This window comes from Fringilla coelebs, assembly GCF_963513975.1.
Source record: "Fringilla coelebs genome assembly, chromosome: 11".
Classification (NCBI taxonomy): domain Eukaryota; kingdom Metazoa; phylum Chordata; class Aves; order Passeriformes; family Fringillidae; genus Fringilla; species Fringilla coelebs.
In genome coordinates, this window is record NC_140037.1 from 10,020,293 (window position 1) to 10,034,880 (window position 14,588).

The following is a 14,588-nucleotide window of genomic DNA, read 5'->3' on the forward strand; positions in this document are numbered from 1 at the left end:
CACATATTGAATAGCAGGCAGCCAAAGGAGAGCCTTACATTCTTGACTGCAGAGCTCTTGTGTTACCCCTGCAATGCTAAAAGAAGGATATTGCTTAGCCTGCTACAGCCTTGTTTCTTGGTCAAGGATGTTGTGGGCACAGGTGTGCTCCAGAGGGCAAAGGAGAAGGAATTTTGGCAAAGGTCACTGCCATGGTTCTGCTGTCTCTGAGTGCATCTAGCCCATGATAACTCACTCTAGTTCTGGCTCATTGCAAATTCCTGCAGAGTGGGTATGAATTCAGGGTGTTGCCTCAGCCCCATGTGGCACTGAAAGGCACCTGGGCAAACTGCCCTTGGCCATGTATGCTGTCACAGGGAATTCTGGTGTGGAGAAAGGAAACAGGAGCTGAGGCCAACTCCACATCTCAGTCCCACAGCTTGTCAGCTTAGCAAAAATGGCCAAAGACTCATTCTGGCCAATCACTCATGTTTTCCAGTGACACTGGAAAATATAAATGATTGTATTATTATAATGCAGATGTTCTTTTGGGAGGGAATGTATTTGATTGTCTTTTTCAGGCTTACGTGTTTTCTTGCAGATGGCTCAGTGTTGTATTGCTTTGTACAGAGTAAACAGGTCTATTTAATAGCTGAAGAAGAAAAGTCTGCAAAGAGGAAAACACAGCTTATCCACTCTCAATGATATTCCTCAATCTGAACAATAGAGCTCTGTGCAGAGTAGAGTGCTACTTCCCTTTTGAAATGGATTGTATGCTGATAAATACTCATCATTTGCATGCTGCTTTCATTTTGAAAGCACATTACAATGTATAGGAATCCTTACCAACACACTTTACAATTTATAATCCTTACTATCTTTGCTGTCATAAGGGGTATAAATTACTTGACAAAGCTACACAGAGAAAATGCATCACACTGTTGTTTTGTTGACCAATACAGCAAAATCGTAAAATCATGCTCATGGCATAGCTCCAACAGCTGAATGAAACTCCAGATTTTAGAAGCTACTTAAAAGATAAAACCTCTTATGTCATTACAGCTTATATTCTTGAGAAAGGATTACAAAATAGGGGCCTCGTTTGTTGGCACAAACCAAATTTTCCCAAATTAATTCCTAAATATTTCACTTGTACTTTCTGAATATTTCACTTCATTAAGGCAAAAGTAATTTTCATTGAACAAAAAGAAATCTTAAGTCTAGGTTATTCATGATGCTTTTGCTCTTTATTTTCTTAAAAAAACATGAGAATTAAAAGCAAAGCTGTTTTTTCTAGACACTGGACCCAATTTCCTGATCATATTGGTAAAACCACTGATTTATTGAACAGATCATAGAAGTAAAGATCTTCGTAAGTATAAAACAGTGCAATGACATGGTGATATTTAGGAAGGAAGCCATATGAACCCAAATCATTTCAAACTGCTAAGCCCATCCAAAAGATCCCCCCTTGTATGAGATTCGTGCTCTTGTGCTAACCAACCTCATCAAACTGCAGGCACAGCTCAACAGGGGCTGGAAGTGCGGTCCTGAGGAATGCCTGCTGACATAACTTCCATTAAAGCAAACACAGAGGGAACACTCAAAACCTTGCATTTCATTCCTACCACACAAAAGGCAGGAAGACATTGAGGATGAATCTTTGCATTGTGCCCTGAGCTGCACCTCTAAGTGCCTCGGCACCCAGGGGCACATTCTAACCCAAGAATGGAAGTTGAAAAGTTGCATGCTAAAAACACAAACACAACTGCTTTTTTCCTCTCTCTCTTAGCAAAATACTTTAATAGTACTGATATTAACCAACAAAGTGACCATTCTTTAAAATACCTGCATTTTTCTTCTTCAATCTGGAAAAATTCAAATTCAGCCCATTTTGCTTTTCAGAAAAAAAAAAAAAGAAAAAAAGGAAAGAAAAAGAAAAGAGGAAATTATTCTCCTGTCCTTCTCCACAAAACTATTTTTGGGTATAAGCAAACACAGACTGCACATACACAAGACTGGTGACCTGGAGCCTTATTTGCAGTGTATATAGACAAGAATACCCTGCTGAGAAGGACTCACAGGGTCTGTGAAATCCTGCCAGGGAGCAAGAAAATCTGCTGTATGGCATATCCTTTCCTGCAGTTTCTTGCAGTGAAGAGCTCAAAATCTGTCAAAACACGCTGCCCTCTGTGACTCTGCTCATTGAGATGTACATCCCGTGCAGTGTCTCATATTCAGATGTGAGCACTGATGCAGCACATGAGGAGAGCCCCTACCAAAGCCACTGCTCAGCAGACACTGGGCACAGACTGACCCCCACACCCAAACAGCTCCCAGAGTGCACAAAAATGTGTCCACATCCTGGTGAAAAGCATCCCTGAGAAATCTGTATCACAGCTGGCTTGACCTGAGTAATTTGTGCGAGACTTTCCAGTGAGCAGTGACACCAAAGCCCGGCTCAGGTAAGTGGGTGCAGGTGTCTGCAGGATTTAGCCACAGTCTGTCAGAATTCAATTGACTGAACCACATTTCCTTGACGCTGCACAGCTCAGAGTCATGGAAAGCCACAATTGTCCAGCTTCAAAAGCTCAGCACAAAACTTCCCAACAGAAGCTTAAAGCATTTCCTACATTTCTGTTTTGGATCATACACCATCTGACGTGACTCACAAACCATCCAGGACAGGCTCTTTGCCTTTTTTAGCTGTTTTCTAGGAACTGACAAATCCCACTCTTCTGCCTCTTTGGAAACTGCCATCGACCCAAGCCTAGAAAAACCTTCAGCTGCAAAGGACTGGCTCACTGCAGGAGAAATGAGAGCACGGAGTGGGAGGATGCTCTGGAAGGTCACAGTGCACACATGGCCAGGAAATGAAACCAAGAAATGAAATCCTCATGGATGAGGGACATTTAGGAATGCTCGTTGTTACTCTACCGTTACAAAATGACAACGAAACCATTTAGAGATCACCTTCTGTTTTCTGGTAAAACAAAGACCAAAAGAAGTAAGGTACCATTTGTTACCCACCAGAGTTGTACTACACTGTGTACAGTGACATACATGCATACAATAAATTCAGATAAAGTATCAGCTAAGACTTCTTTTTTTTCTTATCTGATCTTTACTTGTGCTTTTGAGGAATTATTTATGGAATTATTACTTAGGGAATGGAAATTCAATATAACTCAGTATCTGTCTGTTACCAGTGACTGGTATTTTAAAAATAACAGACTGCAATGTACTGCTTTCAGACAATGAATTAGTTATCTCAAGTACTGCTAGTGAATACAAATAAAATTAGCAATGAAACAAAGATATTTGCAATAAATTCCCTATTTAATGAAAACCAAGAGTGGAGTAACTTTGCTCCATTACAGGGAGAAAGTAAATTGTATTGTTAAGAAAGCATTTGTATTTTATGTGAGATCTACCCCAAGTGTATGTATAAACCAGCAAATTTATATAGTTTTGTACCCATACTACTGCTCTGGGATGCCCACAGCTCTTGAATCACTGCAGAGTTCCACTGTCATCAAACAGACACAGGGCTGCACTCGGTCTGTGCTCTCCCTGCAGTCGTTTGAAAACAGTAACAGCTTTACCACACAAATCAACAGAGTATAAAGCAAGATTATATTACATTTCAAGTCAAAAATTACTTATTTTTATTTCAATGACGGATAGATCTTGTAGTTCCTGCTTTTTTGTTCGCTAGGGTAACAGCAGATTTTACTCCATTCAGCCAGTCTGGATTTACATGGGTAAATTTTTGAGAAGAGTTTGTCCCTGAGCAACAATATTCTTATTTTTGTTTTCCAACACAGCATCAACCATAATACATAAGGATGAGTGAATTGAAATTGGAAATAAAAACTAATAATGACAAAACATATTAACAGAAAACTCTCAAGTTCCTCTGCATTCAGAAAAGCAGTGCACACCTATTATCAAAACATGAATAATTAATTCCTGGTTCTTGAGTTTTTCTTTAGAAAGAAATTATATGGAATATTACATGTAGGCCTTCCTCAAGTAATGCTGTGGGTTTGTTCCTAATGTCACACTTCAACTAGAAGTGAAAAAAATCTGTATCAAGTCCTGATTTTCCACTCCATATCCCATTCTGATTCACATTCACTGCCATTATAATGCATGTTAAACCCTGCATGACAGGGAATGTTTAATCTAAATGTAATTCTGTTCCTGCTCTTCTTCCTGCCCATGAAGATTTTTATGAGTCTTTGTAAACCATTTTAACTACAAAATACAAATTTGGAAGTTAAACTACCTAAAGATATCTTTGCAACTTTCAGCTATAAAACTAACCTAACCAAGTGAAGTGGTAGATGCATTGGTGTTTTTGCTTCTTCTAAGGACAAATTAACTTTTTCCTCTGAAAAATTGTTATTGAAAACAACTAATAAGAACAGAGCAGAATCAAAGCAAATGCCCCTAACATTATGTAATTGTTCCTCTAAGCACCTCTGGGTTGAAGAAATGAGAATCCAACTGAAAACTAAATTCTGCTTGTGGTTGTAACGGAAAAAAATCACTGACTTTGGAGAGATTATTTGCATAACAGGGGAAAGGAAGATTTTCTTGGACAACAGAAGATGAGAAAAACTCTCTAAAATAGAAAAAAATTGTTGATGGTTAGAAAACATTACTGCATAACTGCTTTACATATTCTTGCTCATCCATATACAAATAATCCAAAAGAGAATATCACAGGCACTTAACAAAGTCTAGTTTCAGAAATACAATAGTACCAAACAATTTTATTAATATTTCATACAAATTTTGAAGTCAACACTGACTAGTATTTTGATATTGATGAAGGCAAATAAAATTAATAAACAATAGGTTTCTGTGTTTTACATTGGACTTGATGTCGTAAGTAACTGCCTTAATTATAAACTAACCTAAAATAGTAATGATCAAAACAGGGTAAAGCCAATACATTTTGTTTTCTTTACTTTATTTCAAAATAGAGTGATTATAAATACATTCTTGTTATATTTCCTTCCTAACTCTTTGGATGCAACCAAAAAAAAAAAAGTCTCACTGTGCTCATTTCATACAATATCAACATACAAATCATGCAAAAGATATTATAGATATTATACCACCATCGAGTTCTGGATGTTTTTTCTTGATTCTGAAACATTTGTTAACATTATTCACAAGGCCATGCCTTTATAATTTATATCATCATTATGGCTTTAAAAAAAAAAGCAGTTAAAAAATATATTTATACTAGATTGTTGCATTATTGTCAATCTTGAACACTAAATGCAAAACATAAATCACCTGTTCTTGTGTTCTTGCACCGCGGTATTTGCTTTCTGATAAAATTGCACAATTTTTTTTTCTTTTTCAAGGAAACGAGTACACTTTATTGATTTCATTTAAAAATGGAAACTTCTTTATAATACAATGGAGACAACAGATTATGCCAACACCTTCACTGATTTAGTTTATGTCTATGGGTCTTAACAGCCATTTTACAAGCATGGCCACTCAAACCAACATAATGAACAGACACACCCAAGAGTCACCTTCTCAGAAAGACTGACCAGAGATTTGAATGGACATCACACTAAAACTGCTGTGCAGACACATACACCGTTCCCAAACATGGAGGAAATAAACTGACACTCAGGTTGCCATTCAGAGTAACAATTTCACAGAAAAATAGTGTTTTGCCAGCTTCTGCACTCTTCACTCACACTATTATGCCTACATATTGCACCATACATTGTAAAACACGTAGGGACAATTTCTACAGGAAGGTCCAGATTGTGCAACCTTTACTGATGCTGGTGAACCTACACTCAACTGCATAACCCCAGATGGGTCTCTGGGCTCTATGGATTATATACAATGGTTCTGAGCTGGCTTCTTTTGAAGTCAATGACAAAACTCTAGCTAAGTCCCACTCTTGGGCAGGTATCTAATTATTATCTCATGAATAGTACCTCTGCACATGGTTTAGGTTGAGGTGAAATGCTTTACTGCAATTGGGGCCTCAGTGATCAGAAAACTCTGACCCAGTGTAATGGTACAGCATAAGGGTTCAGTTCTTTTGATCAGCAAACAGAAGACACCACTCCAAAAGCCAAACAAACTCAAACAAATTAAAAAAAAAAACAAAACAAAACAAAAACCCAGAAAGAGCACCCCCAGAAAACCTCACAACACAAAATGAAACAAAAAAAAAAACCCTCATGTTTTTTAGCTTAGGAAGGTATGATCATTTGTCTCTGTTCTTTTGACTCAGGGCAGCACAAGTCACAAGCACATCAGTTTTAGCATCACTTAGAAGTATTTCCTTACTTGCAATTTTTAGTCTTTTTAGCACATTGCTCTCAGGAGGATCATACAGGACGTGCCAGTGAGGGTGTCAGACACCTTCTGCTTTGGCAAACCCCAGTGGGCTTGGACCCCTCCTGGAGGCCACACAGCTCTGTGCAGAGCAGACCAGGGACCTGTCACCCTCAGCCTACTGAAGGAGCCAGCAGAGTCCCCCTGGTCAGGGCACCTTGGACACTCCTTAATCCACAGACAATAAATAAACTCACACATTCTCACCCAGACCTTAGCCATGCATTGCATCGTTGGTCTGCCAGGAGCTTTTTATGCCAGGACTGCATGTGTATGCAGTATCCATGTCCTCAAAATCCCCATGACATTCTGAATTAGGCAAATTATTGTGCATGGATAGATGCAGCTTTTTGAAAGAAACTCAGCCATTAATTCATCTCTCGCAATTTTATTATCTGAAGTCATGTATATACTATGCAGTATGGAGAAAAATAATAAAACCAGCCTCTTTCTAAGCCAAAAGAGCATAATCAAATGTCTGAAAGTAGAGAAATGTTTTGTTTGCTTTCCCTTAAATAAAGAAGCAGTGCCTTTTTTTTTTTTTTTTTTTGGTCTATTTTGATAAAAATATACTGCAGGCTGTTTGCCAAGTATCATTCCAGAATAAAAATTTCAACTCAGTGTCACAAAGCCCTGAAATTAGAGGTTTATATTGGAAATAGCTGACACAGCCTTCTCCACAGTATTATTATTGAGTCTTGCTCTAATTTTTGCTAGCTTCAAATTCTTGAATCTATGTTTATATCCTACTATCTTAATTTACTAATGTATTGATTATAAAAGGTAAGGAGGGGTAAAGGTTCTGAAAGCAAAGGAGATAAGAGGGTCTTATCCAAAGCTCATAGAGTCACAGAAATTTAGTTAATCTCATGGCATAGATTTGCTCATGGACGCTTTACCAATGTATATCCATTCTCATGTCAAAGTACCATCTATCAGTGAGACACAATGGGGATTTTCCATTCTCCTACCTTTTTTCTAGGATGCTTTACCAATATATCTCCATTCTCAGGTCAAAGTACCATCTATCAGTGAGACACAATGGGGATTTTCCATTCTCCTACCTTTTTTCCTGCCTATTCAGGTTCAGCTTTCACAAAGGCAAGCTTTTACTCTCTAGTTATGAGCTACAGTGCTCTGAACTGAGACCACTATATCCATTTTGCACTCTGGTTTTGAACAGGATTTGCCATATTGTTCACTGCTCCGATCACGTTTTCCTGACTAAAAGCAGCCAGAGAGATAAGAACAGAAAACTTCTGCATGTACAATAAAAATATTCCCCTTAGCATGAATTCCTGTTAATGCTTGTGAAAAGGATTCAGATTAAGCTGTAGAAACCTGAAAAGCAAGAAAACTGATGGCAAGTAACAGCCTGGGACACAATACTAAAAAACTAATCAATCTATTTTAAAATGCACCATTGGTAACAGATCTGAAATAAGGTAATATGCTAATCTCACGAGAATAGTACAGAACAATTTTATTATTATCATTATCATTATCATCATTATTATTATTATTATATCTGATCACTTAATTCTGGATGATGCTATACATTACATCCCCCGTTGCTGTTTGGTATATTGTTCTGGTTTTATTTATACTGAATGATTAATGCATTGTGATCAGGAAAACAAGTCAGGCATATTAAATACATATTAAGGAGTACATATTTTTTCCTATGTAGTATACAAAGTATTTCATAAATATGAATTATATTACAAAAATAATTTCTGCTACGCTCACACAGCAAGCACTTTGACAATTTTGGACAACCTGTTGGGGTTGCAAGAGTTTCACGTAACTGAGAAGGAACTCTAGTTTTAATTGGAGATGAGTCTTAGAACAGATTCTGCATAAATATCAAAGATTTTCTTCAGATATCATGAATACTGCAGAAGTCAGGTTGAACTATTTTCTTTCTTTCTTTCTTTTTTAATTTTCTGTATAGACATGTATGCTTCAAGTGGTCAGATTTATTTCATAGGTATGTAATGCATGGTATATTTTAAACACAATTTAACATTATAATTCCAGTGGTTTCAAGATGCAGCCCATAAATGTAACCAATTTACACATACTATTGAATGTTCTCTCTTTGCATGCTCGTTACTTTCCAGATAAGCTTTAAACAGTGCCATTAGAACACCACAAATCAAAGGATTACTCCAGTTCCACCAACTTAAATCCACGTGCAGGATGAAGGACCCAGCTGAAGTACAAATATCAGTACCAGGTTTCTTGTGTTTGTTCTAACAAATCACAAGGAGACGATGGTTTGCATTTGAGATACAAAACATATATGCCTCTTGAGGTTAAATTCAGTGTAACGTGTATAAAGCATCCCTTTGGCAATAGAGTTTGCAGTATCCCTACAGGATTCCACAGGGCATGAGCTTTATGGAGTAAAATCTATCAAGGAAATTCTCCTCTACTTGACAAATCATACGCAGCTACAGTTAATCAGACACCCTTGGATACACCTGCCTCTATGCCTATCAATATAATATAGTATTTGGAAGTTAAAAGTCAACAAAAGGCACTTTCATCATTAAATAAATGTCCTCTGTAGGCAATAGGATGGTATGACCTATATTTTATTCAAAGCTGTCTGTTCTTCAAGGACTTGTAGGTAGTCAGGTGAACCTTGAAGTTTAGCTTTTAGTTCAAAATATTCACTTTTTCTTTGTTCTACTACAATTTTACTATGGTTACCACCTATTAGAGATTTCTTGGCTTTTTTGTCTTGCAGTTTCTCTGGGTAACGTATTTCAAAGCCACTGACCCCTATGCTGTTGTATTCTTTTTTACTTTCAAGAAAATTTTGAATAAATACATTGGAATCCCTTCCAGGGAATAACTCATCCAGTTCATCGATTGTGCTAAGTCTTTTTCTGGAATCCACATGCAACAAATCTTTCTCCTTGTCATTCATATTTCTCAGAATGACTTTTTGCCCTGGTGGGTCAGCAAACGTGAAGCCTGTTTCAGACTCTTTCAAGCCACAGGTGTGACTTTTGCTCATCTGCTCAATGGTTTGAGGAATGAAGGCCTCTGCACCCAGTCCATCTTTTTTGTTTGACTTGTGATCGTGCTTTCTCAGCTGCAGTTGCATAGAACTGCACTCCTGGTTTCCAATCCCTTCGTGCTTTACGGTTGGTTTTTTGTTGCGCCGAAGCACAAAAACAAGAAGACAAAAAGCAACAAACACTGTTAAAATCAGCACAACCAATATGCTCAGGATTAGGATGGACAATGGAACCGGGCCACCAGGAGGACTCCGGACTGGTCCCGGGGGTGTTGTAAAAATAACAGCAGGCATGGGACTAGTGAACAGAGCAGATGGCTTGTTTAAAAGTTTAGGACAGAGAATCTCATTTTTCAGAGACTTAAGTTCTATGTTAGCAAACTGCACAGGTGTCTCACATTTCAATTCCTTCACCACAATACCGTCATTTAGCTTCTCAAGCCACAGTTTTAAAGCAACTAAATCACAAGTGCAGTCCCAAGGATTACCTTCCAAATCTATCTGTGTAAGAGACTTTAGCTGATCAAGAACACCACTTACAGGTAAATACATGAAGTGATTGTTCCTCAGATTCAGTCTAGCAAGTGGTGCACCAGCAAAAATATAGGCTGGCAAGCTTCGCAGAAGATTGTTGTTCAGGTAGAGCAACTGCAAATTTGGCATTAAGTCAAAGGTGCCTGCTAGGATTTCTTTGATAACATTGTATTCCAAGTACAGATACTGCAAATTGTGGAGGCCAGCAAACATCTCTGGGCTCAGACGCTCTATCTGATTGCCATTGAGGTACAATCTCCGTAAGTTTGTAAGGTTGCGGAAAACATCTCCTTTGATCACTGAAATCCGATTGCTGCCTAAATGTAGCAAATCCAGCCCCTCAAACTCAGCGAAATCTGTAGTATCCACATCCTTAATATAATTGCCATTGACATGCAGTTTCTTGGCATTTAAAGGTTTTGGTACGAGTTCAGCCATCGATTCTATATTTCTTTCTTGGCAATTTACGCTTAATCCCAAGTCTGAAGGATGAGTTTTGCAAACACAAGGGAGCGGACAAGGAGTTAGAGGAGGCACCCTGGTCTGGTAAGATACGATCTGACTGAGATTGCGACTGGACAGCGCTTTGCCTGCTACTATCCCCGAGATCTTCGAAGGATTTGTAGTCTTTGGTGCCTTTGTGACTAATCTGTGCACTGATGTCTGGGTGGTGTGGCCATTGGGCGTGCTGTAGCCGGGCTCCAGCTGCGAGGGAGGCAGGATGCGCACGTCAAAATCACTCCCCGTCCCCATGGAGCACAGCTCCTGCTTATTGGTCTCCTTCAGCAGCCTTCCGTACAAGTCACTGGGTGTTTCACAGATAGCCTCTCCAATGTAGATGTTGTAGGGCATGTTCTCCAGCCACGCTTTCAAAGGCAACAAATCACAAGTACAATTCCAGGGGTTGTCTTCCAGCTGCAATTCGACGATGCGCCCGATGTGCTCCAGAACTCCAATGTATGGCAGCTTCTGTATTCGATTCCCCCGTATATCCAGATGGGTTAGAGAAGCAAATCGAAAAATATTATCGGGAAGGAATGAAATCAGATTGTCATTAAGTATCAGGACTTTCAGCTTGTGAAGCTTATTGAAGGCTCCCCGTTCAATAAACTTGATTAAATTGTAGTCAGCTTGGAGATACTCCAAGTTCTCTATGCCAAGGAAAGTGTCAGCCCGGAGAATCTTTAATTCGTTGTTGTTCAAGTGCAACTGTTTTAATGCACTAAGACCCATAAAGGCCCCTCCCTCAATATTCTGTAATTTATTATTACCCAGTTGCAAGGACACTGCATGTGTAAAATTAAGAAAGGAATTTGGATATAGAATAATTAGCAGGTTGTTTTGAAAGTTGAGGTGGTAAAAATTAGACCATGGTGGTTTAAGCTGATTTGGTCTGTAGACTGCAACCTTCTCACAGTTGACATAGAGTACATTCTCAACTGACACACAGGAGCAAACATTGCAAATTTCCACAGATATATCAGCATCTGCAGTTGTAGAAGAAACTGGAGATGACAGAACCAGAAAGAGCCACAGAATCATCTTCTTATGATCAGCAAGCAACCTTAGGCTCCTGAACAAAGACAAAGAATCTAAAGAAGAAAGAAGGAAAGAAAAAGAAAATGTTTTTCAGTTGACATTGTTCCAAAATGTCACTTGGGTTAGAAATTGTATACCACTGAGCTACTGTACCTGCCAAGTATTATAGACAAACTACAAGAACTGAATTTAAAATAACATGAAAGACTTTAGCAACCAAACAAATGCACGGGAGCTGGGATGATTTCAAACACAGAATGTAAATTTCTGTAGAGAAACAGAAATAACTCTCAGGTCTGTCAAATGTATTTCTCTCTCTTGTACATGCCAAGCATGCATAACTAATAAAGTAAAATAACCAAAGGAGATTCCAATTTTATGCATATTTACTCCCCTCAATTGTGCACTGCTCATATGTTGCTGTGCATTTCAGGGATATTAAACACAAATGCTGATGTTATGCATTCCCAAACATCTGGGACGGGGTAGCACAATGTAGAGAGGATGGAGATGCTGACACAAAATGCAATGCCAATGCTCAGTTATATGTACGTAAAGCAACAGCACATACAGATGCATCACTATGATAAAGATATTCACTCAAGGGCTGCATAGGCATGCACACACATTGTTTCTGTCACTTCTGATATCTAGTTTAAATAAGTAGGTGATAAACTGACTGCAGAAATACAACTATCCACAAAACAAGATCAGCTCTGGGTGACCAATGGAAGCACTCAGACATGGAAGAAGCATGCACAAGCATACAGCCCCATCCCCAGGAATAACAATACACTGACTTGCAGGGAAAAAAAAGTCACAATTTGCCAGTCTGACACTATTGAAATCGAGAACTATTTTTTCCCCCTAAAACATTATGTAATTTTCTCTTATTCCTGCATTGATAAGAACCCTTTACATATAGTCCAGCCAGCTGAACTACCATTTTTTATGCAGAAGAACTCGAGCCACAGCATTTCCTCTGAGTTATAAGGTAGGGGTTTTTCCCCCCCTTTTTTTAATAAATCAGTCAAAAATCAATACATTGCACACACACGCACACATTCCATCTTCCCATTACCCCCATTTCCCAACTTGTCCCTTTCATTTCCTGCTGTAGAAAACCACTGAGTTGGCAGGAGAGAGCCAGAATGAAAAGTGGAGAAAGCAGGAGCCAGCTGGAGGGAGGAGAACCGGGCTGGAGGGAGACATAAGGGGAGGATGCGCCGGGGGTCCTGGAAGGGAGGGGAGAGGAGGGATGAGCAAAGACCGCAGGACAGAAGGACAAGAGAGAGAGGAAAAGCACAGAGGAAAGAAGGAAGGATGAGAGGAACGGATGGCCGAAGGGGTCAAGGAGGCCGCTTGCCGGGAGCAGGGGGAAGCGGAGCAGCGGCTGCGGTGCCCGCAGGCTGCCGACCCCGGCCGCGGCGAGCGCGCCCCCAGGGGCGGACCGGTGTCCCCGCGGCCCCGCCGCTCCGTCTCCCTCCCCCGGGCAGGCGCCGTCCTCCCGTATCCCTGCCTCGCCCACGCTCGGGTCCCCTCTTCTTCCTCAGCCCCGGGGCCCCGGCCGGTGCCGAGCGGGCGGGCTGCGGGCGCTGCGCGGGGCTGGCGGCGGGGCGGCGAGCCCGGCCAGCGCTGCCGGCACTACCGCAATTTTTTGCCGCATCCGGCTCGGCCGGTGCCGGCTCCCCTCTGCCGTGGGCGCCCCGTCGCCCCGTCGCTCCCGGCGGGGGGGGCGGCAGGGGCACGGGCGCGCTCGCACATCCCGGCCGGGAGCGGGCAGAGCGCGGCGGAGCAGCCCCGCATCCCCTCCGCCGTCCCTTCGCAACGAGGCGCGACCGCGCTCCCCGCCGCCGAACGCACCAGCCCCCCCCGCCCCGGTACCTTTGCAAAGTCCAGCCCGCAGCAGATCCACACACCCCCTTCTCCAGCCCCGCTGCGCAGATCCTGCCCCCCCGTCCCTCCCACACCTCCGCCGGCTTTTCCGGGCCGCCCGGCCCCGGTGCCTCCGCTCGCCCGCTCTCCCGGGAAGGATGGGAGAGGGCAGCGCTGCGCCTGGTGCCGCTGGCCGGGGCTCCGGGAGGCGGCCGGCTGCGGGGAGAGGCGAGCGCGATGGCACAGAGGCTCCGGCAGGAAGCCACTGTCGCCTCGTCGTGTGCACCCCCGCCTCCCCCCACCCCTCCCCTCGCCGTCTTTAAAACAGCACCGGTAATTATTACAGCAATGAAAACAAAACCTTCGGAATAATTAAAATAAATTAAAACGCCAACGTACGGGCGGCCCCGCCGTGCCCCCACCCCCGCCCGCACTCACACGCCCGGCGGGCGCCCGCCGCCCTCGGTGATGCTCCCGGCTCTCCGCGGCCAGCCCGGCACCGTCCCTACCTCGGCGCCCGGGGTCGCCGCGTCTCCGCTCGGCTGCGCTCCGCCGCTCTCCCCGCGAGCTCCGGGCTCCGGCGGCTCCGCGCACGCCGCGGGCGGCGGGGGCAGCCGGGCGCCCGCCGGGGCCAGCGCTCCCGGCCGCGCCGAGCGAGGGCAAGCCCGGTGCTGCGGAACCCCGCGGGCTCCGCCGCATGCAGCAGCCGCCCGGCTGAGCCCTGCCCCGCCGCCGCGGTCCCCCGCACACATGCGGGGAGAGCATCCCTCTGCACACGGGCGCCCGCTCCCATCGCACTGCTCTCGCCCACCCCCTGCACGCAGCGAGCCCCCTCCCCTCGCCACACGCACACCCGCGCACACACACACACACACACACACACACCCGCACACACACACACATGTACGCACACACACGCACACACCCGCACACACACACACACACACATGCACGCACGCACCGAGCGCTGCTCCGCCGGGCAGGGAGACGCCGCTCCGGGGCAGCAATCCCGGCGCATCGCCACGGCCGGAGCCTCTCCCGCAGCCCGGAGGCGCCGTGCCGCCGGTACCTTTCCCGGGGAGCCGTCGCGCTGCGCCCCCGCGGAGCCCAGGCGGGGCGTGCGGGGCGGGAGGAGCCCCCCGGGGCGGCGGGAGCGGCGGGGCCGCGCCGGGAGCCGCGGGGCTGCCATGGGCGGGCGAGGCAGCCACAAGTGCAGCCCGCGGCCGGGACGGGGCCAGCGCGG

General features: G+C 43.5%; 1 protein-coding gene across 1 annotated transcript; it reads right to left on the bottom strand.

The window, feature by feature from the left end:
* Positions 1–8,959: 8,959 nt before the first annotated feature.
* On the bottom strand, positions 8,960–14,097 carry SLITRK4 (SLIT and NTRK like family member 4; the record flags this gene model as incomplete). Its single annotated transcript, XM_084213044.1, has 2 exons — positions 13,855–14,097; positions 8,960–11,523 (listed from the first exon to the last, which is right to left on the bottom strand). Exons 1-2 carry the CDS (start codon positions 14,042–14,044, stop codon positions 8,960–8,962), a joined length of 2,754 nt encoding a protein of 917 aa, XP_084069170.1. The 5' UTR covers positions 14,045–14,097.
* Positions 14,098–14,588: the final 491 nt, after the last annotated feature.